The 27,662-nt window shown below is 42.8% G+C and overlaps 1 protein-coding gene across 1 annotated transcript in view; it reads right to left on the bottom strand.

Annotated features, from left to right (window-relative positions):
• Nucleotides 1-27,662, bottom strand: part of PARD3B (par-3 family cell polarity regulator beta) — a 411,041-nt gene that overhangs the window by 24,865 nt on the left and 358,514 nt on the right. The window contains exons 23-24 of the mRNA XM_026088114.1: nucleotides 26,355-26,490; nucleotides 6,312-6,391 (exon numbers count right to left, since the gene is read on the bottom strand). Coding sequence (XP_025943899.1) covers nucleotides 6,312-6,391; nucleotides 26,355-26,490 — 216 coding nt within the window. The remainder of the gene's footprint in view (nucleotides 1-6,311; nucleotides 6,392-26,354; nucleotides 26,491-27,662) is intronic.

Genomic DNA, 27,662 nt, shown 5'->3' with positions numbered 1-27,662 from the left:
TCTTCCCACGACCAGAAAGATGGTTATGTCGTTACAAAACCTTGCAGGAAGCCTAACTGTAGCTCTCAATCCAAGTCTGCTTCAGGTGTACAGGGGACATTTCAAAATCTGAAGTCACCACAAGAGGCTGGTATGTCATATTACACACCAAGGTTTTGTAGAAGTGCATACTGTATGTTCAGTTATGCAGCTGCACTCCCAGAATATGGCTTTGGCGATTCTGGACTGAGTTAACAAGTTACTTCCCTGCCAATAAGGTTTTGGCAAAAAAAAAAAAAAAAAAAAAAAAAAGGTTATGAAAATACATCTGTGGATGCTCTTTTGATCCAGGTGAACGATGCTACAGTGCAGACAGTGCTAGGGGCAGCACTGGCATTGCCTGCAGTTACTGCAGCCTGCATTAGCATTGCCACTCTCTCTGCAAGCCACGAAACACAATGTTGGGCTAAAACAGAAAAAAGGCAATTCAGCGGAGCCGTGTAAGGAAGAAGTCAACTGCAGAGAGGAACAACGGGAAATTGAGAGGCAGAGAGCTATTAAGAAGTGGCTGAGCACCAAGACAAGACACTGGAAGATAACTGGGGAGATCAGCAGCAGTACGGCGGGACAGAACGACGTTGTCAGCCTTATGGGAGAGCCACTGCGTGACACTTCCCAGCGCACATGGGTCAACACGAAAAACAGACCACAAGGTCAGGCCACCTGGCTGATGGTTATAACTGAGACTGCATTGTGGGGTGATACTGTGTAAAGTACTGTTGGATGTCAAGGAAGAATGCAAATGAAGTATATGAAATGAGAAAGGGAAGAGACTTTTTGCAATGTGGGATGGATTACGTTAAATCAAAGTGATTTAAAGTAAAAAATTTAATTGTGATTTAAATCAACAAGCAAGGAATCTTGATTTAAATAATTGATTTTAACCTTGCTTTTTCATCCGTGCTCTTTGGTTAGTCGATTCCCATAGGTTGGGAATGCTCTGACAAGTTGATTTGCAGCTAATTATAGTCTCTGCACTAAAATTGTGATTTCTTTTTGTTAACCAGGGGAATATACCATATACATATTTAAGTAATGCCAGTATATTAATTTCAGATTCTGCTAGATAATGCTGAATGATGACTCTTATTTAATATATAATTAACTTTTTCTTGTGATTTTTGGTCAAGCCACTTTCTGATGACGTCTTTGGGATTCGATTAAATTGCAGAAATCCTGCATTTTGATATAAACTTGATTAGTAAAACAAAGGCAAGCAGCTTCAACTGCAGGAAAAAGCTAATGAAACTTGCTAAGTAATCCATTCCTTCTCTTTGGGGATCCTTATCTCTTCATGACATAGGTGTTACGGAAACTTTGCTTTTGATCCAAGCAGTTGGAAATGTTTTTGACTTGACTGTAGGAGGCTACCTCATACATTGACGGCATGGGGACCCCAGCCCCTTGAGTCAATGCTGTTCTCATGCTTTGTAGTGAAAGACTTAAGTGCTCCATCTATTTAGTTTACTGAAAGGTAGGTTTAAAGATGACATAAATGATCACTGCCCAGAAGTACTGAGGGGGAGAGATTTTGCAGACTGCTTAGTTTTTAAAATCTAGCAGAAAAAAACATCAGTACCTGGAAACTGAAATTGGACAATTTCAGACCAAAAAAAAAAAAAAAGGCACAATCTTTTTAACTGAAATAATTAACCTCTGAAGAATGTCATGAATTCTCCACTACCTGAAATTTTAATTCTAGGTTAGATGCTTTTGTAAACGCATTTATAAACTAATGGTATGGATCAAAATTGAGCTTTACTTTGATACAGAAATACAGAGGGTCTCAGAGGGCTCAGACTAGGTGATCAAAATGGTCCTTTCTGCCTTTATACATGGAAACTGAGCATGTGCTTCTTTTAGCTACTGCCTTAAGGAGTGCGAGTTGCATGGTCAATCTGAGCAGAAGCTTCCAGCACGGCAAGGCTTTGTGCTGCCACCGTACTGCAAGGCTAGTTCCTTAATATATTTGCCAGTTTCCCAATTTGAAGGTGCATGTTACATACACAGCTATTCCTGTGGACCAGTTACTAGTTTGCTCACCGATCTCCTCCCAGACACTGAAATAGAGCTGAACTCATCTTCACAGCCTGAACTCATTTTTCCATGCTAGGAGCTATATTCTAATGCTCTTAAGCGCCTTTCCAGCCCCACCCCTTTTCTTGACAAAAGCGCCTGTTTTTCAATAGTAGGAGGGTTCCAGAGGAAGTCTGGAATATCAACTTTCTTTTGGAATCAGCACTTCTTACCAGGAAGGTGGCTCAGCTTTCTGATCTACACTCATGATGCCAAGCAGTGTCCTGTCTCAGGGKCTGGTAGCCTCTGCTTCTGGTCACAGCCAGCTTTTCCACCACGGGGGCAAGAGGTACGTCTTCCAGACATGACACTTCTCCAACCAAGGCTGCCTTTGGCAAGATTCTCATTTACGTTAAGACAGACTTCCCTAAAAGTGAGCTCAAAAATAAAACTATGAACAAACAGAGCAGCTTCAGCTTCCTATCTGTTCCTTAGTTTCATGGGTAAAATATTTTGGACTACATCAGGAGAATGCTTATTTAAAATATATATATTTTAAAAAAAAGGAATAATACAAATATTTTCCTGGCTCCCACACCCTTGCCATGCTCCTTTTCCCAAAAGAGAAGCCTAGGGAGTATAAGAATCAAGCCATTCTCCTCCTAAGTGGGAGGATTTAACATCGCTTAATAATACTATTCAGCACTACTTAGCCTTAGCCCCAGGGCAACACGCAACTCTTGAGTGCAAAGAACTGTATCTCTCTTGGAAAGCCTTCCCGTCTGTCTTTCCCATTTTGCTGCTTTTCTGCAGACAGCGCAGCACAGTGCAGTGCCAGATGAAGAGCTGCCACTCTCCTGCCACAGTAACTTACCATCTCATTCAGGAGGTAATGTTTGCCTCTGTAGGCATTTCTAAAGAAAGTCCACACAGACTGGCATTATTTTAGCTAGAAACTTAACTACATAACTCAGCTGGCCACTCATTAAGCCAGTCACATACAAAGCCTTCCTCCAAAGACTGCTGCCTCCTATTTTCAGCTTTTAATTAAAAGCATAACCTTACACAGGAACAGATCCTACACCCATCAAAGGCAAAAAGGGCGTTGCTGAGCTCAGTGAGACTGGGACACTGGATTTGCTGCTGGGTCTACTGAAAAGGCAAGCACACTTGACACAGCTGAATTTCTCAGATACACTCAGTACAGATTTAGATCACCTGAAATCTGGCCCACAATACCTAGGCTTAAATTAGCAGCTACAGGGAAGGATGGCAAAAATACAAAACTAGAGGGCAAAGCACCACGGATGTTTTAAAGCTCAGCCTTCACAGCCCAGCAGCAGATGCTGGTGGATGCTGCTGACAGTCTGACTTCCCCTTCGTGCAGGAACAGGGGCAGTGCCTCAGGGCACCGCACGTTTATAAAGCTGTTAGGCAGGTGATCCTTGCTCCCTCCTGCCCAGCGGGAAGGGAAACCAAAGCTCTCCTCCCTCTCTGTCCAGGCCCACGCACGCTCCCAGGCAGCTCCTGCTGCCTTCTGAGGAAGCAGAGCAGTCTCCCTGGGCAGCCACCAGTTACTCCTGACACGGTACCGGTTCCTTCCCCTCCTCTAGGGAAACCCCCCGAGTCGAAGACTTTGTTGGATGTTTGCAGGCATTTTTACTGTAYGTGGTTTCTCAACCAAAGGATGTGTCTATAGTTTAGTTACTGCCTTCAAATGGCATTCATGTCAGCCATCATTTTGGAAATTTCTCCTACGAAGTAGGACACTCATGTCTTCTATCATGTTTTTAGCATTGATTTTTGCAGGTTAGTTGTGTGTAGTTTAATTATACATAGTCTTTTTATCTATTTTAAATTTCAGTTTTACTGAGTATCTACTTTCTTGTGAATTACAAGAATAAATTAGCAATTGGCGCCCAGTGTAACTCTCTACGCAATTTTTGCATTCCTCTATCATGTCTCCTTTTATTCATCTTCCCTCCAAGCTAATCAGCCTTATTTTTTCCAATCATTTTAAAATGGAAATTTCCCACTGAAATTACTTTCATCACCCATATCTGAATTCCTTTTATTTCTGCTATATCCCTTTTGAACTAGGATGACCAGAACTCAGCATGTTCCAGAYGTAGACACACCCTTGATTTACACAGCAGTCAAGTGCTCTGTGTATTCCTTCTTTCCCGTTCTTTTTTAAAACTGTTGGCCTCCTCRGCATGTCCCCACAGCATACTGTTCACCACTTCTTTTCAAAGCAGCTCTGTCTGAATCAGATGCTGAATTTCACCATGTTCTTGCAAAACCTCCATTTAACTTGCTGGAAACATCACTCTTAGGTGTTACAAGAGGCCTGAGCGTTTGGCTGGCTAGGACTAGCGATTTAGGAAGCCATCCAAATGTTCAGTAAGCTTTTGGAGATCGGTGCAAGGCGTGTCGCACTGCCTAAGAAGATGATGCCATCGAGGGAGGCAGACCGTGCTGCAGTGGGATTACGCGCTCTCTGTGAGCCGTATGCCTGCACGCTCACCTGCGGGGAGCGCTCCTGCCCGCGGGGAGCCCGGCTTGGGGGTGGCGCTCCCCGGGGGCGCCGGCACTCGAGCAAGCCGCCCGCTGGGGTTTACACCCATGTTTTGTAAGTTTTGCAGTTTCACATTACYGCAGTAATTAAGCCCTGGCAGTCACAAATGACTAGATCGCTACAGTGATATCTAAATCCAGAGGAAGGGGATGCAGTCTTATTGCCAGCTGCTAATGGAAATGAGTGATTTCTTTGTTCACATGGCTGAGTGCCCAGAAGTACAGAGGAATCCAGGTAAAAACCACCATTTGCCAACCTATTTTCCATGGGGGAGCCATGAACACTACTGTAATGGGCAGCAATAAAAAATCCTCAAGAGTAAGCATCGGGTGTGCACCCTGCAAGGTGGTGCTCCAGAGGTGGTAGCTCTTCAAAGAGCACCTTCCTGCTCCCTAGCATTCTCGTATTCATTCGTGGTTTCATGTCTTTGGGTTTATTCCCCTCCTTATCCAGTTCCTGATCTCAGTCAAACCGCTAAGTCATATCTTTTTGGTATGGGCGTGGTATACAATTGTTTATGATTTTAGCCACCTAAGTCCTCTTTAATAGAAGATACCTAAAGAGGCTTCAGGTGAGAGTTGTAGATGCTGGGAAACAGATTCTTATTGCAATATTGTGTTGAAATGGCCTCTCCCTGCAAGTCTGGTGTGGCATGATTTCAAAAGTAAGATATTCTTTTTATTTTCATTTGGAGTTGGACGCAATGTTACATATTTCTCCATCAGTCTTTGCAGTAACACCTTTAAATGTAAATACCTCAGTGGAAAAAAGAAAAAGAAGCAAAAAGAAAAGAAACAATGCACCTTCACTGATTTCCTAAAATACCATCAGTACTTTATACTTGAAAATCTCTTCTGGTTGTAAACAACTTTTCTTGCTTTGCTTTTATATAGGAACTGACGTTGCTTGTAGGTCCAGCAAGTGGATGGAGCGACCTCTTGGAGGTCCTTTCCAGCCCTCTGATTCTCAGGAAGAATATTTTCTATTTTCGTTTTCTTCCCCACTGTTTCCCACTAGTGCTCTCTCGCTCCTCCCTCTGGCTTGCTAAATCTCAGTCTGCTATTACAACTCCCACAGAAACGGGACTGAAGTCTCAGAAATGCTTCTGTTTTGTCATGCCGCACCGGTTTCAGATTAGAATTATTCTTCATTGAGTTGATAAGGATTAAAAATTAAAAAAAACCCTCAGAGAATTTGCTCTCATTTCTGCAGTGCTCAYCTAAAGCACAGAGATGGTCTCTGGGACTAGGACTGCTAGTCAGATGGTGTTTGCAGCGACACTGGGACTTCAGTAGCTGTGGCTGCTGTAGCAGAGACTTTCCACAGCAGTACTTGGTCCAGCTAGGATTATATCAATATAAAGTCGGTCACAGTTATGCCCTGCGATGACCTGCCATAAGTCTTGCAGAGCCAGCTTCCTTAATGTCATGTTCCCTCCCTGTGGATCATGACTCTTGCTGACATGTTCAGTGAGGGACACCTTTTTTTTTTTCTTTATAATCAACTGTCCAAATTATTAATAAAGTTGTAAAGACAGCATTAAATCAGCAAAAGGTGGCAAGACAAAACTGCGCTACTTTCTCTCACTTTGGGGCCAGACATCAGCTCTGGGCTGATTTCCCTAAGCAMGGGAGGGAGGGTGAGGGGAAGCGCGTGTGTCCGGGGCTTGGCACTGTACCTGGGCAAGGATGCATACTGCCTTTCCATCCCTTCAAAGTGGAGGTTGTACGAGCTCCCATCTGGACCTTTTCCAGGCACCTGTGGAGAGGAGAGTAATTAGAGATGGAGATCAATTATACACCCTGGTTACTAACAATGCATCTCGAAGTGATAAGCAGGAAACACATGATGCTGCATCGCGCCAGAATCAACAAAAGGAAGGCAGGGGCTCAAAGAAGCTGCAACCCCCCCCCCACAATCTTGTCGCTGCTAACAAGAAAGGGCTCCGTATCAAACAGCTCTTTAGAACAGGTACAGTCTCGGAGCCTTTGCCTGCCCGCGTGCCAGCTGCGACGCTGCCGCCCCTTTTCTGGTCACTGGTCCTCCTCGAATGCAGCGCTACCAGGAGGTAATCTAATTAAGCAAACGCGCGCTTTCCAATTCCTGCAGCGTAAGTATTTGAATCAGAGTTAGCATATTAGTATCAAGTTTGCTGGGTTTCTTCCCTTTGCGCAAATATAAAACACGATATAAACAAGCTACGCTTCCATTCTTAACACAAACCCAGAAACTCTCCGTAACACCGCTGCAAAGCTCAGTGTCCAGCGGGGAGTTAAGTGCATTTAGCACGCTCCGGTGCCATTTCAGAAGGGAAGCTTTAGTGTGCTCAGTCCAAATGCCAGCTCGCTGCTTGGGGGGGTTTCAAGATGGCAACTGGAGTTGGCTGGAGAGCGAAATTCTCGCAAGAAGGCTCCAAGTGGGGTAGGCGACGCTGAACTTCAATGCTTTTAGCGCGCAAGAGCTCTCCCAATTTCACTCACTCAATGCCTGCTGATGGCCCAAAGTGTTAAGAGCCTTGTTAAAATGGAGCTATTAGTCTTTTCCTCCATAAATGCAGGAGGCTCTGGCTGCATTCAGTGTTTCCTACATTAGTATGTATTCCTATTCCGGTGCTGCTGGAATCAGCAGTTTTATAAAGCAATATACTAAGAGGCCATTTAAAATCCCCTTCCCCTTTTACAGATTAATGGCAGAAGGGAAGATTTAATGCCTTTTCAAACATTTTTAACAATTCATTAAAAAGAAAAGAATAAATCACACAAAGCTTTCTGCAAATGCCTGATTATAAAATGAGAAAGACAAACAAAAATTAACATGTTTTTCACGTCCTACAGGTTAGCGTACACTTCTGTCAGTCTTGTAATTCAGGCACAATACGTCATTTTCCCCAAAGAGATTTAAAAGCTGCTACAATGGGAAAGGTTGTGCACTCAGGTGTAGTAAGTCTTATCTACCTGTACAAACCTTTTTTTGTACAATCTCTCTATAATTACATAAGTCAAGTCCAATGCAAATAGAGGCATTATTGCTTGCAGCTACTAGGCAAAGTTTAGAAATTATTCTAGACAAATACCATTATGTACCTTGCCACGCTGGGGTTATTTCAATGAACATCTGAGATACTCGTAAGTGAAATAATTATTTAGCACAGACCTTTTGCTAACTCTCCTTTATCTGAATCAAAATAGAAGGGAGCCCTTATGGGACTGATGGTCAGAAGAAAATAACCACCTCTGATTTCAGATGACTCCTACTTTAGCAGTGCCTCACTTTGGACCAGAAAAAAATCACAATAATTGCCCTATATTTCAAGAAGAGGGCAGTAGGCTAAATCGATCATTCATTCACTTTTCCACCAGTAAAAGTGACATATAGAGAGGATTTATAGAGACAGAGTCACTTAGGCTGAGAGTCACAGCCACTCTGGCCATTCTCACACTGCTAATTTGAGCAGGTTGGTAATTTCCCTTAATTGATCAGTTACTCGGCTGAGAGAGGAGCCTCCGAATTTCTGCTATTTTACCGAAGGGAGAGAAAAACAAATATATAGTTGGGTTTGCTCAGCACCAAAGCCACGTAAAATGCTGTCTGCCTGCCTGGCAGGTGAGAGGTTATTAATTACGTGCCGTGGCAACATGTTTATGAGCTAAATGATGCCTACGGAAACTGCTGGTGCATTCCCAAGCCCTGGCAAGGGTCATGGTGATTACCTTCACACCTATCGAGAGCAACAGCAGCCAGCTAAGGCATGGTAACTGGAGCAGGTTTAGCATTGCCTTCCTGGTTAGCAGAGATCCCCAAACTTATACCAGCCACCAGAAAGTAAAAAAAAWATATATATATATGTATTTACATTGCAAGGCCTTTTTATGGCCTGAAAATATCCCTTTTCTGATGGTTTCTTACAGACCAAAAAAAATGAGGTACCCCCTGCCAGTTCTGTTTGTATATATGATTTGAGAGACAGTTACCATAGAAACACCTTGGTGGTGGAGGCAATTTTACTAATTTGGTTCCATCTAGCTGCTAAATCTCCACACCCTATATAAAACAGCCCAATACCCTCCAAAAGCAAGCTCTGGCTCCGTGTCTTTAATTAAAAACTCAGCCATCTCTCCTCATTTCCCTTCTCCATCTGTCCACGCACCAGTAAAGACGTTATATCCCTGAGCTAAGAGCAAAATGGTTCCTGAAATAAGATACCACCCTGGTGAAGAGAGAAGTTGCTAAAATGGAAACACCTCCCTCGTTAAAGTTATTTGTGTACCAGAAAGAGCCAAAGCAAAGGGTGCCATGCCGCCTTTGCAAACCACGCTCAACACTGGCTTTAAAGCCACTACTTAAAAAAGACCAGCACAACTCCAACTTCTCCTTCCCCCCAAGCCGTGCAACGCAGCTCCTCAGGACAGGTGCCTACGTTTTAACATCATATTTAGCAGTCGTATGCTATTTAGGCAAGCAAAGAATAATCTAACAAAAAGGATCACAAAGTGGAYGAACGCCCCGGCAGGGTCGGCCGACGTGGGGCGGCAAGGCAAGCGGCGAGGTGCGCAGGTGCCCGGCCCCGCAGGCGCGTCGCTGAGCTCGGCCCGTATCGGGCGCCTGGAAGTGCTTTGGCGATCAACACCCCGATCAGCAGAGAGGCAACAGCAGATTAAATACACATTTCGCAAATGGATGGTAATGCGCCACAGCAAGAATGATTGGAAACAGGCATCCGTATTTTTAGGGTTTAAATTAACTACATCAACTTAAAAAAAGCCATCATTACGGAGAGATCACCTCCTAGTCTACAGCAGTCTCAAATAACTAACAAGCAAAACATGAATATGCAAAAATAATGGGGTAGAGAGAAACACTGAAACAGCCATCATACCATCAGTGCAATTAAAAGAGCAGCACGCTTAAATTAAGGAAAGGAAATGCTATCTTTATTAAAAACAACAACAAACCACTCATGAAACTTACTGCTGCAAAGTAGTGCTATGGCTAAGCCCTTTGTAGAACTGAATATGAATAAATTGGATGCAGACATGAATGAGAACAACTAGCAGTATGTTGGGGGAAGACAGTAAAGTCTCTGGAGGGTTGAAGAGCTACAAACCCTCAAAGAATCAGCCATCCTCTAGAAGAGAGAGCAGGTGGGAACTTTGACTATTAGCAGGTTATCCTGCTAACTGCCCATTTTGGAGCTCTTCACTGGCTTCCCTGAAGCATACAGCAATGGTCACAGTTGAAGACRAGATACCGGACAAACGGACAAGAGACGAAGCGAGAGCAGACTGCGGGCTCTCCGCACTTCCCTGGACAGAGTCTACATTTGTTCCAAGGAAAAGAACCGTAAAAAGCTCAATAATTTCACATTCTGTAATTTGATCCAAAAGAGACAGAAAGAGAAGCTAACTGTAATGAGAAAGAGAAAACAAAGAGAAAAAAGAAAGTTTTGCAGGTGTGAATGCAAGCCACGTCCCTGTCAAATACGGGAACTGCAGGGTACTTTAGTGTAGGTTTCTAACATGAGGAAATGATAAGCTAGCAGCAAATCTCAAACCTGCCAATTTCTCCCTAAGAAAACTTCCCAGAAAAAAGTGATGTGAACATGCACATGTAGATCAAACCAGAGAACAAACGTCTTAGATCAGCCAAATGTTTGCACAGAAATTACAAGGCACGAGTAGAATATACCTAGGTTCACCCAGGTAGGTGTCTTGAAATAGTCTAGGATTTGCCTACAGGAAAACACTGGGGCTGCAAAAGACCAATTCTTTACAAGCAGAAAAAGGATTTACTTCATCCTGAAGCTTGAAACTGCCTTGAAAAATGCTTGGAAGAGCGCACGAGGCCGTGTTTTGCCCCAGGAGACATTGCATTGCATTTTGTCCCTCCTGCCACTGGCTTCCTCGGGGAGTGTTTGGGAAAAGCTAAGAGCCTCCCTGGCCCCTTCCCTGGCGGGCAGGTGGCAAGGCTTTTGGGGTCGGACAGCCGTTGTGGTACGGACAACCACAGAGGCTCTGCCTCCTCCCCAATTCCCTCCGGGGCCGCCCAAGCTGCCGGCTCGGGACCGCGGTCAGCTTGCTGTCCCCCCGGACCCGAGCGGGTGGTCAGACGACCCGGACTTGGCGGCTGCTCGCAGGGAAGAAAAGACTGATAAAGAGCGGTGCCCGGAGCGGCTGCTGCAGGGAGCTGCAGCCCGTTTCCTCTCCTGCCATACGCAGCCCGTATTTTATGCTTTGGAAAGCTTTGACCAGCTCTGCAGAGATCAATTCCTTTAAAAATTTGATTAAAGTTTCTTAATTCACTTTTATACTAAACATGTCCTCTGCCCTTTTCATTGATTTTTTCTTTTCCTTTTTACCCCGTTTTCATCCTTTCTGAGCAGAAAGGCCCCCTCCAAACATTTCAATTACTGTCAAGATCAGAAAGCAAATACAAAGGAGCCTGCGCTGCCTGCAAGATAAGTGGCAACACAATAACTTCATCAAGGCTGATCTGATTTTAGCGACACATTTGTGAGCCCGGTGTATAACTCCACTGACTCCACTTGAGTCATGTCAGACTCGCCCGAAATTACAGGAGATCAGGAAGGGCTTATGAAGATAAGCAAGCCAGGACTCCCTTCCTAACTTTTTACTGTGTATGCTCAGGAAAGTCGCTTGAGCTTGTGTGTCGTGGTTTTCTCCCTTAAAAAACGGCACAATAGTACAGCTGTATTTCATGCGAGTGACGTGCACTAGAAGACAGGATCCAGCACAGGACGCCGGCAGAGTGAAGCATATGCTCTGCCATCACCCAAGTGCTTTGAAAATCCCCCTCGGATCTGCTTTCCGCCTGGAAGTCTGTGTATACACGTGGCACATGGTACCGCTGCGTCGCTGAGGACATTTTTCACTAGTCTTGTGATCATCTGTTAAAGGACTTGATTCAGATGCTGGTTTGACCTCTCTTCTCAAAGCTCCTCTTTTGTCTGCGAGCGTTTCTAATCACATGGGCTGCGATTCAGCATGCCAAAAAGAGTCGTGGTACAATGGAATTTGCCCTTTAACCTCCAGGTCTCCCCTCTGCTGAGACACAGTTGGTTTTTGTTTTCAATTAAGGGAAAACTGAAGAAAAACCGAGAGAGGTAAGAGTGGATTTGCTCCCCACCCTAGTCTCAATGTTTCATACACAGGTGAAACCTCCAACTCACCCATTTGATTTTTTGCATTTTAACAGCCTTCCTGGCTCTAGTGACTGCAAATGGGATTTAAGAGGACAATTTGACTCACTAACACTTACTTTAGCTGTTGTTAAAATGGGAGGGGGCTTAGGTAAGGCAGTGAACTGGATGTTCCCTGTGAAATGAATGAGGTTGATCAAAGATGTCTTTTTAATTGCTTGCTGCTATGATATCCTAATTATCCCACCCTTCAAGACCTTCAGCATTTCCACAGAAAACATGTTTTCCTCCACCCAGCTTTTTTGTGTTTTTCATCAAAAGGTAAAAATTAAAAATTCTAACAATGTCCATGATTCAAAAGAACTTTCCTGATGTTTTCCTTACATACACAAAGAGGGATGTATTTTGCTTTCCTGGTTTTGCAATGAAAGTTGAAACAGTGATTTTGCGTTATTATAACACTCATCATTTCTCCCTCTAATTTGGATGGTTTTTAATAAAGCTCCATTGATTCCACTGAAAGAAATCCCTCCTGGCAAAAGCAGAACACACACGCTGATTGCTAAATATGCAGCAATTATCATATTCAGCAGCGCACTTTAATATCTTATTTATAGATGTATCTATCTATAATTTGCTTTAATTAAGTTGCATTGATTTTAATGACAGAAGCAGTCCTCAAAGAAGAGGCTAATGTTATATGAGCCCATCAGTACTGCTCTGCCATTGTTTGGATATAAGACAGCACCTTAGTACTTCATTTTGATATTCCTAGTGGTGCTTTCCTTGGCTAAGGGGCTGCAACGGCAAACCAAGACGACGTTGCATGGGAACTTGCAAAATCACCGCCACTGGTGGGAAAGCACTTTTAAGTGCCCCGTTACATGCCAAACTTGCACACAGGACAGTTTAAATGAATAAGAAAGGAAACAAAACCTCCCCAGCATCACAGGGCCTGAGAAACCTTGTATTCCTGCGCCGTTTCCGCTTTACAGACATCTTGGGGGTGTAGTAGCTACACGTCCTCAGTTCACCGCCTGATGCCTTGGAAGTTTTGTTTTGGCTAGGCTGGCAACTAATTTCAACTTTTCTGTTTTCTTGTTAACAGAAAATACAGGGTAAATAGTTTGGGAAGGGGAATCAACAAATAGGTGCCAGTTCACAGCCCAGTCCCCCAGGCACGGTCTCGCAGACCTTTCAAGTTCTGCTTTCTCAGTCACACAAAATGTTGAGCCTGCCTTTTCTTAAGCACATGCTCACTTCTACGCATTTATACTCCTGTTAGACTTCACTATCTCGTTTTGAGCTTATTCCAGAAACCCCTTGATACTATTAGAACTGTGACTAACATTGTCAAAAACCACCTAGGCGAGCTAAAGGAGGGTATCGCTGCAGTCTTAGCAGAGTCTCGCAGTCTTTGTTCCTGCTGGGCGCTACCACCTCCCTTGGCCCTGATTCAGGAAAGTATGCTAAGCACATATGATGGTGGTTTGTTTTAATTTCAATAGCATTTGATTTCTCTTGGAGGAATTCCCAAAGCTGACATACACCTGCATCTCTCACTGGCTGTATCTCCATCTCCTTCTCGGTGAAAATACACAGCAAGAACATCTATAGCTGTGTATCCAGTACTCGCCTTCACACACTTGAACCCAGCGTACTACTAATAATGAACTCTGCCTCTATGGCTCCAAAGTAACCCTGTAAGATATTATTGGTTCTATCTCAGAGACTTTCAGAACACAAAATATACTGAGGTAGCTTTATAACATTACTTATCTGGATCTTAATGTATCATTCACTGTTGTTAGGTTGTTCTTTTTTTTTTCCTCCCTAAGTGTGAAAAATAAGTGCTGGCTTTTTAAATCACTGCCTTTTGGAACATATCAATTTATAGACTAATTTTATAAGAATTGTTCATGTTAAAATGCAAGGGCACGATCTCAAAGGAAAAGCGCCAAAGTAGTTATGCAAGTGCATTTTCAGCTTCTGGTCATCATTTTTCATTCACTGATTATTGCTTAAGTGTTGATTAATAGTTATGTTCATGCTGCTAGAATGCATTTCCCTTGGGTAAGAAAAACATCCTTGTCTAAAGAAAAAAGGAGATAGTAATCAAACCGTCCTTCCTCTTGCCCATGAGAGAAACAGACACACGCTCCAGTTACAAACGATCTTGGTTTTGCTGGTGAGTAGTTTTGACAATTCTCACTTAGACCAGCTGCACGCAGCCACAACGCTACTTTGTCGGTCAGACGGCTAGACAATTACACGTCCCTCAGTCTCTCCATCGCTTCTTTTGTGGGGGAAGAAGGGAGCTGAACAGTGGGGCTTAGTGCTGCTGCTTATATATATGTTTATATTGTCACCGTCCCTTCTCCCCGTGCAATAAACACTAGGAACACCGACGACAACAGCGCTCTGAGCCGGAATTAAGCGGCACTGATCATCTCAGGATTTACTTTTCCTCCTCAATAATACCCTACCTCTTGTTCAAGGAGGTGAAACTAATGGTTTAGAGATTTAGAGAGAGAGGAAAAATTCTCTATAAAGGCAATAGACTGAGGGAAATACAAACACAGATGGGAACTTTAAAAGGGAAACAGGCTGTTCCTATAACAGTTTAAAAACATGGCAATTGCCTTAGCTCAGTAGCAAACAAGCTCAGCATTTGCTGTATCTTGCAACGYTAAGGAGAGAGAAAATAGCAAAGATGGAGGTGAAGCCAAAACTGCAAAGTGTTTTCGCACAGCCCCACGAAGATAATACTCTGCTCTCTGAACGTCAGCTCTGCGATCCCCTGATCCCCGGGGCTGGAGCACTGTCGGTTTCCTGTGACCATGCAAAATGAGATCATTTCCTGGCCTGTGTCCTTCTCGGTGGGTGGCTTCTTTTTCCATTAGTCGCCTAATATGTTTTGGTTAATTCTACCTCTTAATTGTCTTTAATGAGCACCAGATTTGTGACACCTCACTTGCAAACCTATTCTCAGAGTACGGAAGCAAACAGAGGCCTTTGAGCTGAGACCAAAACTTGAAAGAAGTGCAAGAGAAACCCTCGGCGCGTATCAGCATTGATCCTTCCCAGCTCCAAGGGGGCATTTCAATTGCTCTACCACTGAACCAAGCCAAAGCAATTAATCTCTTCCCAACTACTACAGAGAGTAATTTAACTTGTCACCGAGGTACATCTGTGATGCAATATACGGCACACATAATATGTAGGTCTGTATACGTTTCTTAAAGCTGATCGCTCCTGGTTGGGCTACAAGACTGTACCCCTCCTTCCCCCTCTCAAATGAAACCAGTCCTCTGCCTTAGCCTCCCTTTGAAACTAAGCTGCTTCTCGTCCCTCCCAGCCTTGCATTCTTTGCTTCTCTTCTCACTGTAATTAGTTTACAAGACTACTTATCCAGAYGATTACTGCTTTTAAATGACAGTCGTCTTTTCTTTTACTCCAGTTCATTGTTGTGTATCATTTTGTCTTGCCATCTGAATACCCAGTTCTCTAAAGCATTTTCTCATTATGTTATCTCCTAATATAAGACATTTTGAAATACTTCATGAGAGGCACTGTATGAAGCAAATTCAATTGAATTTTCTCTCAAAGTCAGGGGCTTTCAGCATCTTTCTCTAGCTAAGTCAGCAGAGTTCTTGGCACCCATGCCAAGGGGTAATGGCCACTCTTCACAGCCCAGATCTGAGCTTGCGCCCTTTTTAGGAAAAATGAGATGACAGTGTCAGAACCTGGAAAACAAACAGGGGACAGATCGATACTTCCACTTATGATGAGGATGGCAAACAAAACTGTACAGTGCATTTTTGAGGCTTTTACCACTCATATTAAGGTAATGCTATTTTGCCATCTCTCTCTCTACATCTGGTGTTGGTGCCGAATGCGTACGCGGGGGGTATGTCTGCATGTGTTTGTAGGGGGAGGGAAGAGGGAGGGAAGGGGGAAATAGCAGGGCACGGAACTAAATTGCAGAGCAAGTAGTGGAAATAGACAGTGAAAAGCTTCCCGCAGGCAGGCAGCTTCCCAGGGGAGAGCGAGCCTTTCATTGTCTATAAAATCATGCCTTGCTGGAGGTCCTCAAAAGTAGAAGGGGTAGCGCCTAGAGGCAGTAAATCTCTCACTGTTGTATTATTACATTCTAAACACTTAGCTACTGTGGAAGCCGGCACACCGCTTCAAGAAGAGAAAAGGAGGAAGACGGGGAAAACTGAACAAAGGGAAGAGGAGGAAGATGGCAATAAAATTGGGAAAGAACCCCCTGCCACAACGCTCCCCAAGAATAGTTCACATCAAAGAAAAACGGCAAAGAGTAAATTGTCACGGAGTTAAAAGTTAACCTCAACTCCTCCTTTTGTGATTTGACACCACTCTGGCACAGTATTCTTTGAATTTGAATGGTTAGTCTGTAGCACAGGGTATTAAATCCACCTTAATCCTGTTAAACATAGATGCCACTAAAGAGAGGCGCTCTCTCAATGGCATTATAACAAAAGCTCTCCACACTGCAAATTCAATACGGTTAACAAAAAAAATCCCAAACCTGGATTAATACTGAGCAAACAACATCAGCATAAGCAGGCTTAGAGAGAGGAATTGCTTTCCATATGCTATGGCATCAGGTTCCTCCGGATCTTCAGATACCAGCCTGTAAATGTTACAGACATTGTTTCTCCTGCTTGCAACTGCTGTTGGGTGGCGACCTTCTTTGCTTGCTGATACCAATTTAGCAGTTGGTACAGCTTCTCTGTGATCTGGTACTGTCTGTTGTTTGCTGGTACCAGATGGATACCAGATGGGTAAGTGTGGGCAATGGCTCCTCTGTGTTCCAGTCCCCAAAATCACTGCCTATAGGGTCAGTCCTGTCAGTTGACTCCTAAATGGCACTTCAAAGCAGCATTCTGAAAAAACCTCAACATCTGTTCCTTACTCCTAATGACCTTAAAAAAATGTTGCAGACATACTTCCCTTCAGCCAGGAGTTACCATGCATCTGCAGGAAAAATACAACCTTGCAGATGCTTGCAGCCATCAAGCTCACCCCTGGCTAATGGCAGCTCCAGAAGCCACCACCTCAACTCTGAAAGTCAGCACTGAATGTGAAGTATAATCAATACATTCTTTTCTGTGATAGCTCCACAAAGTAGATGTTCAGAGCTATTTCAAGGCATTTTTTCAAACAGTACTTTCAGCGGTCAAGTGGAAGAACAAGGAAGGAAAAAACTTAAAAGTGCCTTTGAAAGGCAGCAGAGATACCTGAGGGCCAAACAAAGCATAGAGGGAAAACCAAGGAGAGAGAAAGTGGTGGAAGAGATCTGTTGTAAGCATTAATTTGTGATTGGTCTTTCAAAATGTTGACCTGGTTGTCAAACTACAGGCAGGAACTGAAAGGTCAGKTAACGGTTTTGAATACTGCCTACTGCAGTTCCCTCCTATGCTATTTTGTATGACTACTACTATTTGTAAGAAAGAGGAAAAAAGYTTATTTAGGACAGTATAGGAGCATTTAGGTAAATTCTCTATATGTGCTACAGCAGAATGCTGTCTACGGAAAAATACAGCTGACATCAAAGCATATTCCCCACCCCCTGTCTTGCTTCATGGAGAAGTTATGATAAACAGGTTATGTGTTCCCTAGGGTTACCATGGAAACTCATTCTTTTCAGGCCATCATTTGCAAAGGTAAAATTTGCATTAAAATGTGATGGAATTTGATTTTGTGCGTGTGTGTGTGAAACTCAAGTGGGGTCATGCTACCACACAGTATAGCTATTATTTCAAACTCAGAAGCATACACTGAAGAGAAAGATCTATTAATCCACGTAAACACCTCAGTGACCAAATTACAGTTTAATTGCTAACTTGAAAGGTATCTTCCTAGCAAATTAAGAGAAATACTTTGAAAATTAGCTTCAAATGCAAATGTAAATGTTAATACTGATCCACTGGTGGGTACCACCAAATAGCATTTTGTTAAATTCCCCTATAATCATTGCACAGGGAAGACTGAATTTAGATTGTCAGACTGACTGTGTTTTGATGGTGGCAGGACAGAGATGGAAGGCACAGGCATKTTTGTCAAATTATACATTCTTATCATGCCTTGAAAGAGTTATTGTCAAATTACGAAGCACAGAATATAATTTTTATATAGCCATGCCTACCAGAACCCAAGCAACCTTTGGAGCTCCACAGGACCCGCCTTTGCTTGCCTTGTTCTGTGCCATATCATGACTTCAGCATCGTACTTTCACTCTAGATACCTGCAGCAGCGACTTTCCTAGGAGTACCTAGAGGTGTAAAGTGTACACCCGCTCAGGCCTCGCCAGGGCCAGTGCTCCACCACGGCCACCCCCAGGACTCACTGGCACGTGCAGCACTGGCCTTCCTAACACAGGAGCGTGTCATCTCCGACAGTAGTTGAGTCATTATTTCCAGCCTAGCAAGCAAACAGATAAAAGGACTAACACCAGAAAATTCTTACCAATTACTGACCAGACTACATTTCAGAAGAGATGCCAATATTTGTCCTCTTTCTCAGTTGTACGCAATCAGAAYATACATGCTGACTTCAATACACTACTCTATGAAATCCACGATATTGTGGGACATTGGATTATTCACATATCACCTGCCTAGAATAGCAGGACCTCCTTGGAGCCAGCAGGGCCAGAATGTGTATTTCTGCTCCGAAGGCAGACAAGCCAATATCACCTGGATTACTGTAATTAGCTCCTACCATACAGGACTTACGACATACAAGCGTTGTATCATGCTGCCTTTCATACCGACAAATGCCTGCTTACAAATTCAATTTATTAAACAAAGCAAGGACATTAAAGAAAGTTTAAAAATCAGAAATGCAAACAAGAATGAACTGATTACTAACTTTTGCAGAATTCCTCCAAACTCAGCATGCTGATTAGATGGAATATGTTCGAGCGGGATCCCAACTCAGCAAGAGTTAAGGCACCAGCACTCCTTTTTTCAAGTCCTCTTTGACAGTAAGAGTTGAGGCTGAAAATTGAAAAGAGCTGGCCTTGAGCAGAAAAGCCAAACTCATGTACGGCACCAGCCTTACTGAGTAAACGGAGCTCTCTTTTCCCATATTTTGTGCTTTATTTTAACACAGTCTTGATATTAGATTAGAATCTGCACTATAGACCTTAGACTAGGAACTAATAAAGTTATCCGCCCAATCTCTCTGTGTCTGAGGCAGTGACTTTATTTTTCATTTTAAATAATTATAACAATGTCGTCTGTTTGTTGAGAAAAATAGAGCCTTTATATATTCACAGATGATTGCTTATACACAGCACCCAGAGATACATTCTAATTACTTTTCACACCTTGGCTGTGAAGAAATCTTGAACTTTTTAGTGTTTTTAACTGCAAGACAATAATGTAGCCAGAAGACTCTGACACCCTACGCTACCGAAGCTGTGCCTGTGATGCAATTTAACAAGCAATTCTGCTAATGCATTTTGCAGTGAGGAACTTCAACAAAACTCAAGAAGACCCTAGGCCTGCACTTTAGATCTCATGTTGCAATAGTGAGAAGATCTGCATAGACACAGCATGTAAGAACTCAACCCAGAAATCAAAAGTTATTGGAAGTCTATTATTTCAGTTGGCTTCTGTCACATACCTAACTATAACAAATAAAAGATTTGTACTCTGTAACAACCTCAACAACATAGTTGTATTGCTTGCCCCAGCTTCTTTCACCCTTGACCCTGCTCTGCACACACTGGGTCAACCGTTGCAGTTTGCCTCATTGAGGTCATTCCTCCTTCTATGACATTAAATGGACAAATTTTGCAGGGCTTTGTCAAAACTACAATGTATTTTAGTGGGACATTATCCCCAGTAAGGGCAACTGGACAGTGACCAACATCTTTCTGACTAGGGTGCTGTCTGGGACAAAAGTAGCTAGGCAACTTGTTTGTATCATCAGTAATTTTGTTGTTGATTTAAGAGAGATTTTTTTTTAAATCAACAACATACTACACAAGGACATAATCCAGGGAGATTAAGCTGTGAGAATACACAAGGAAGTCAACCTTGTCAGCATCTATCTGATAAGGGCCCTGGATACCTCATGGTAAAGGCAAAGACTTCAATTTGTGCCTAGGAAGGGGTCACATCTGAGGCCCGATTTCAGGCCCAATCTAATAAATACCTAAGCATGTGCTTAGCTACAAACATGAGTTTCAATGGCAATATATACTCGTCTTGGGCTTAAAAAAATGAGTGTTGTGCTGACTGGGGCCTCTTTCCAGAAGTTGAAGCAGGCCTCTTACTAGTGGCCTGAGGAAGGGGAGGTCACTTTTAAAAGGAAATCTACTTTTTTTCCCCTTGTAGTCAAGACCCACCAGCAGCTGTATTTGATTCGAYGGTATGTGGGGCACTGACTTGCTAGAGGTCGGGACCGAGCTGTCATGGAAAAGTCCGTTTCACTGAGGATAAGGGAAGGTTCAAAGTGCAAAGTATTAGCTTTGGTGACCCCTCACGAAGGCTCAGCGTTAAAATCTCAGTCCTCTTCCACCTTCTCCACRTGACGCAGCCCGAGATTTGACAGAGGAGACGCACATGCTCAAGGGCTGTGGACACATGTTCACGTACCTGGTAAATGATCTAGGAAATCCACAAGTAGATGAAAAACTGTAAAGCAAAAACTTGCCGAAAATGAAGCATGTGGCAAAGAGCCAGGTGTGGGCTACGCAGACCTGTGATGATGCCCTTGCCAGGACCCACAGTCGGCGCGGGGCCTAGCTCCGAAACGGCTGTTCCCGTGCGCGTACAACCGAGCCCCCAAGGCTAGAAGTTGCAGAGCCAAGGCCTAAGCACACAGCRCAGCAACTGTGCACAGTATTTACGGCATGGATTACTTGCCACCAACTCCCCTCATCAATACAATTACCAATCAGGGGGTTGTTTCTTGCCTCCCTAAGCACATCGCCAAATTAGGAGAAATACATCCAACAGAAAACCTCTGGGCTCTTTGCAACGCACCGAGGCGACGTGCAGCAGCTGCCAGGGCTCTGCCGTGCCACCCTCACGTTCTCGGCTCGGGCGGCATCCGGAGACCCTCCACTAACCRCAAGGGACGTGAGCGCCGGGGCACGGGTAAACACGGAGGCTCCCGGCGCCGGGAGCTCTGCGAAGAGGCGTGCATCCGGAGAGCCTGGCAGCACCCCACGCGGCAGTCTGCTTCACTTCAGCTCTTTCTGTGGAGTAACAGGAAAGCTTAGGTGTTTGTCCGCCTCAGAATCAACACCCGGCCTTGAAGCACCACAAAACCCAGTCGTCTGATGAGGTACCTCGTGGGATAAATGACACGATGCGTTTCTGGAGTTCACAGAACATTCTGGGTATAAACAGTACCCGTGGGCTTTGATATGATGACATATGGCACCAGAACCGCTTCCCCCGGCAAATAGGAGCGCGTACATAGTGTTAGCATGAAGACACGAGCGTTTCAGACTCCCCTCTGCTTCAGATATTCTATGCCAAATTTAACCTTTGTGTAAATAGGAATGACTCCAAACAAGTTATAAGAGTCACTCTGTATTACTAGTATTAATGGAATTGAATTTGGCTTTCCTTGCATGTGCCATTTGGAATAGTTTATTTTTCGCATGAGGTTTGGCAGGGATTTCTACACAACAGTTTTCCCCCCAAACCTACCCCCAAAGCCAGCCTGCAAATTTCAGAATCTCTGCTTTGCTAGAACAGCTTTTCAGAACATACCCCAAGCTGAAACCTTCGCTGTACAGGGAGAAGTAGCGACCATAAAGAGTTCTTGATTGGTGAGTTAATCATACATCCTGGTAAAGTATTTTACATCCTCTCTTAATTAATATGTTTTAATAACACATACACAAAAATATTTCTGACCCCCAGTTTTCAAAGCTGCTACACTTCATGTAATTCACCCTTTCTTTTTTTTTAATTCAATGTTTTCTACTGACTAATAGTCTGTGGGCTTTCAGAAAGTCTGGAATTCATAGCAGTTTCTGCTATATGGTTTTACATAGTACATAAAATTGTCATTTCTCCCATTGCGCTAGAAGAGAGGAATGTTATTATTCCAGAAGTTGGAATTTTGGTTTTGGTTTCTAACTGTAGTCCAACACAAACGTCTGTGCATTTTGGGAACCTAACCTATTTGAAATGCAACATCCTGAACCTGGAATTAATTGATCACGAAAAGCACAAACAGCTCCTTATTCATTCTGCAGCAAGTATAGAAGAACCTTTTGACACATTATGGAAAAATAATGCAGTTCTTAACACTCCTTTTCTTTTCTGTTTGATTTTTAGGCTTGGACCCCTGCCAGGCACACAATAAACTACTTGGCCTTTAACACAGACAGGCATGATTCTTCTTCCATACTCTTAACTGGGAACTGACAAAACTCAGTGCATCACAGATTTGCTTCAATCAAAAGGTTCAGAGCCAATACCCAGAGACAGGATTCCTTATATTTTTAGGTTATTTATCAACCTATAGATCTGATTTGCAAATGAGAAAGAAAACAGCCCTTAGAATGATTTAACATAATGTTGGGTATAGGATCCAGTGAAGCTGATGTGGTTGCTGACAGGTGAAGCACTGTTCGCAGTGTGGCCTCGGTTACATGCAGTCCTTCAACATTCATAAAAAAGAAAGTTTCAAGAAGAATTTACTGCCATCCTGACGGAAAGAACTGATGTTTTAAGTAACTGGATTTGTACGAAATCTGTAAGACAATCCAAGTAAATCCTCAAATAGATGATTAATTCCTCATTATTTAAAAGTCCTTAAATACAAGTGCACACATACACAGACACACACGCTAACTTTATGGCTCGACTTGACAACTCCTCCTCTTTTTCTCATGATCTTTTATTAGTCTGTGACTCCAGAGCCCTGAGAGTGCCTCATGCAAAAGCCCTCTAGCTCCTGAGGAGACTGTTTAAGTTCCTGGGGCTTATTGCTTACATACTTCTCTCAAGGTTTGACTAATACTGCTGTATATGATAATACTATATAAACATATTAAATCTTTTTCTGTGCACCCCAATGCCCTTAGCATTAGGTTTCTACAGAATATTTTCATGAGTGCTTTCACTATCTAACTGACACCCTACGAAGACATGACTATGTATGCACATGCCTAAACTCTGTCCTGAGAGCTGATACTTCCCAGTAGACGTCCTGGCTGTCAGAACATTTCACAGTAATCTCATGTTATACTGACAACAACAGGTACTTTTTTTCCTGGACAATATTTACGCTTACCACCAGCCTGTCCTTTGGTTAACTAGGTCTAGCTGAGGTTTACTTTAAGCCTTGTGATCTACCGTATCGAATGTGGCTTATCATTTATCCCAGTTATACACTGGGGGGGCAGGGGGGTGTCCAAAGGATGGCAAAACCAACAATAAACCGAAACACAGAGAAAACGGGAAAGAATTTCAAAGGATCTGGCTATATAGCACAGACAGTGCCATATACATGTGCCTGTTTATGGAGACCCACTAAACTGAATTATTCAGCTACTTCTTACAAAAAATGAAGGCGCAAGAGAGCAAAAATTCTTCCAACAACAGATGAGAAGAACAGAGGAGAACTGGAAATGGATGAGGGGGAGGAACGGATGATGAGAGAATAGCAGGCTTATTTGAAATGAATTTTTGACCTTATTTTTAAAACATTTATGGATCCCAATTGCCTGTCATGAGATCATTTTCCCTTACAATACTGTCTTTTCAGCCGGCTCTGCACTTTAACTTGATTTATCCCACTTTAAAAAAAGTAGCTTGTTAGAAATACCCCTTCTATTAGAAATTCTGTCCCATTACAGTGTCAGCTAAAGGCCACTTGTCAATGTCAGCTTTATCAGATAGAAGTTTGCCTCATGAGTTCTCAGATACTTTTCTGGAGGACAAGACCCAGGGTCCATTTCTGAGGCTGTTGATTTGCCATGGATAGTGTCTTCTCAAATTATCCTCTGTTATTTCCCAACTTATCTGCACGTTTCATGAGATGGAGGGTAGTGATTACAGCAGCTGCTGTACATTAGAAAGACATCTTAAAGCAAAGCTGGCTTAGGTAAAACAGCTGACTGACAAAAGCATAGAAAGAACTAATCGAGTATTAAAAATACATAGGGAGACACAGCACCTCCTTTCCAGCTGCAGCTTCCCTGGTGACATAACCTCCTGTGGGAGGTAAGAAAGCTTATACCAGAAGGTTTTCCTCCTCCTCAGCTGTCTGCTCGCTCTTTAAAGAGAGACCTGACATCCTAGAGATTAGAACAAGTTTTTATTTATTTACAATTATGCAATTAGTCATCAGCCTGTCTCTTCACTGATGAGTAAAAGTGGAGAAAATCAGCTGTTGTTCAATCTGTGTTACCACAGTACTGCTAAGGGTCAGCAGTCTGAGGTGGGAAACATGATATTAGTTATAAAATGTCTAGAGGACTGTCCTGGCAAGATGCTTTTGAGACATTTGTTTTCTTTTTAATATTTTGATTCTATTTTTGTTTCTTCTTCCTTTGAATGTATGAATGTAACATATATATTTTAAAAGTAAAACCACATGTCAGAGTAAAGCTCAAGAACTTCCAGACAGGAGCCAAAAGAGAGCGAGCTGTGGCCCCATTGCTGTCCAGACCAAAGCAAGGCTGGATGGATCAGTGGATGCACCCTGATTTTGTTGCAGTGAGAGACCAGAAGTCTTTGAAATTTGTAAGCCACTTCAACAGGAGGAACTGTTGCAGCAACAAGTTTCAGAGTATTACAGCCCTTAAGGTAGACTCTGAGTTTAAAGCAGATTGCCATTTCTCACAACAAAAATGTTTAAAAATATTCTGCATTTGAAGAAAAACCCAAAACAGTCCTGGTGCCACTCCTATTAATCAGTTCAAGACTGAGAGATTCAGAGCTCTCTTTCAGGTGCTCTGATTAAGTATAACTTACCTCATAGGAAAAGCAAAGCTTTGGACATCAGTAATCTCTGGGCATTACACCTAATAGGAAAGGCTTAAAAGGGATTAGCTACAAGGAGCCTTTGTGAATCTTAGGAAGCTACGCTGGACCACAAATCTGAACATCCTCTGAGAGTTAATAAAGCTCTATCAGTTTCAGATAAGAAGTAGAAATCCTCAGGTTGCTGAAGATGTACCACTGGGCAGGTCTGGTGTCCCTGTCAGGACACTTAATATGCTGTAAGATTTCAAGAGATGGACACATTTGATGCATATTCTAATTTTAGTTTGCAATAGCTATTCAGAAGAAGAAAGGCAGCTACATAGATTCCCCAATTTGGGTGACAAAATTCAAGGCAGCAGATTGAAGTTAACTGCTCTAAGGAAAGAATTATTTTGCTGAAGGTGATATTTTTGGTAATTAAAACAGAGTAATATATACAAAAACACTTTTGAGGGTTAATAAACAAATATATATGTTAATTTATGTAAAACCATCATTTTTAACTGTATCTCTCTGTGGTTGCAATAAAATCTAGTCTCACATAAGATTTTTYTTTGACTATCACCCCAGCCGCTAAAGATTTCACTTCATCATTTGCACTGATAGCGTAGGGGGCACTAAAAACAATGGTGATGTTAGTAAAAACCTCAAATCTATTTTGATTCTAAAGATTTTAAACACAGGTCTATCTGTTTGGCGCTCTCTTAACTAAAATTTTAAATATAGCATAAATGGCATCATGTCAAAGAGCTACATTTTTGAATGCTCGTTGATTATATTTACTTCTGAAGAGACAGAGCCCAGCACTGAAATCTTGCTGAGGTGAAGCTCCTCAGTGCTACAGTTTGATCCTATAGGCCATAGCTGTTGCATTTAACACATCGAAAAATCAGATGCTCTTGATTTTATCACTGGTTCTACCATAGATTACCCAAAGATTATATGTCTCTGTGTCCTGTGACTCCCAGATATACAAGAGGGAATACAGTATGTCTCTAACAGTTCCTTACCATTGGTAAAATATTTTAAGATCCTTTAATGGAAGAGGAGCAAAATATTCCATTTTTCACTTCATAAAAGTGACTGAAGATGTATCATGGCCAGACTGCTATTGGCTTGTGTGCAGAAGGAAGGGCAGGGGCAGACATGCTTACATTTCCTCCCTCTCACTTTACAGCAAAGCACAGTGAGAGTCTGTTCTTCTAATGCTCTCATTAAACCCAGAGGGAATCACTGGATGAACTAAGAGAGTACCATAAATCCTGCTGAAAAGCCTTGATGCCACCACATGTGACTGAAAGTTTGGCAAGGATTGCAGATCTTGGGCCTCCCCTGGGAGAGAGGAAACCTGGGCCTAAATCAATACAGCGAATAGACATGTTATTTTTAGCCAAGTTTTCAGGATATCCATATTGTCTTTGGTGGGTGGGCATTAAAAGATTTCTTCATTTCTACAAAACCCAAATTCATGTCAAGTTGACACAACGACTTCTGGAAAGCAGGAACAAACCAGCATCTTCTGCAAACCCTGAATGCTGCAATAGCACTTTGCATCATGCTGTGGACCTACCCAACGCTGCTCGTAATCAGATGGTTGTGTTCTTCCCTCATCATCCTCATAGAAAGGTAAGCCCTCTCGCCTGGCCTGATGGTACTCCTTCCGTAGCTTCTGGATACGATCAGCATTCACACCACCTGGACAGCTGCTGAGGGAAAAAAAAAAAAAAAAACAGTTAAATAAAACTCATCTGTACACATGTATCTTAAACACGTGCCAGATACCCACTTGAGCACACACGCGAAGTACTCGCACCTGTGAGACGAATGCACTGTGAACCTCTGACTGTCCTGACCTGCATAGTAGCTCACATCACCCCTATTTTTGCATTCTTCTATTAATAAAGCTCCTAACTGTGAACTTGATCCCCGTTTTCAAAAAAGACTCTCCCTGTCCAAAGAACTTACAATTCCAGTACACGACAAGAGACAACAGATGGATGCAGACAGATGGGGGAGCACAAGGAAACTTTTAACATTCCTATGAGCAACTATAAATGGCTATCATATTTTAATAATAATGATGATGATGATGATAAGCTGCCAGAAAAATGTTTCCTTTTGCTCCCACGCTAAATGTGGAATTTCCCTAAAATTACATTTGTTCGAGGTAAAGAATAGATTTTATTCACAAAGAAGCACAGAAAAGGTTTTATCTCATAAGAAACAACCTCCCTCCCAATTATACAAAGAACTAAAACATCAGCCATGAAAATACAGGGGAGGCAAAAGAGATGGGAAAGCACACTATCAAATCTTGACACCATTTTTTAAAGYGGTAATTAGGCAGTAATCCAACAAAGACTTGCTTGCACGCTGAACTGCATGCTCTACAGACTGCTTCGGCAAAGCTAGTGCAGTTACTCAGTTTGTTGAGTTAAACACACGCATGTCTTTGTGGGTTTTGAGCCTCGTAAGCCTTCCAAAACCTTACAGCTGGACTTACACAACCGTGGAAGCTCATGCAATACCTGGAAGGATTAACCACCACCCCCACCCCAACCTGAAAATCCCCAAGAATAAAACTTCAAAAAATACAGCTACATTCAAAACGGATAAACTAAAAGTTTCCCGCAGCTATTTCTAGCCTTGCTCTAGTCAGCACTGGGGTGGATACTGACTGCATGGCTCAGTAACATTTACCGGCATTCACAGGAGATTAACGTACAACTCATTTGGGGCCACTCCTAAACCAACACCAATAAAACCTGGTTATTGCAGCACATCCTCAGATATTCTCTTACTCTGCAACCTTAACTCTGCCCCTCTGAGAATGGGCTACAGCAGGACGGATTTATTCACATGAACCACCCTCCACGGA

The sequence above is a fragment of the Apteryx rowi genome, unplaced genomic scaffold, assembly GCF_003343035.1.
Source record: "Apteryx rowi isolate R43461 unplaced genomic scaffold, aptRow1 scaffold_12, whole genome shotgun sequence".
NCBI classification, from domain to species: Eukaryota; Metazoa; Chordata; class Aves; order Apterygiformes; family Apterygidae; genus Apteryx; species Apteryx rowi.
Note: the sequence above shows the minus strand (reverse complement) of the source record. Positions and strands in the feature narration are given on the sequence as shown.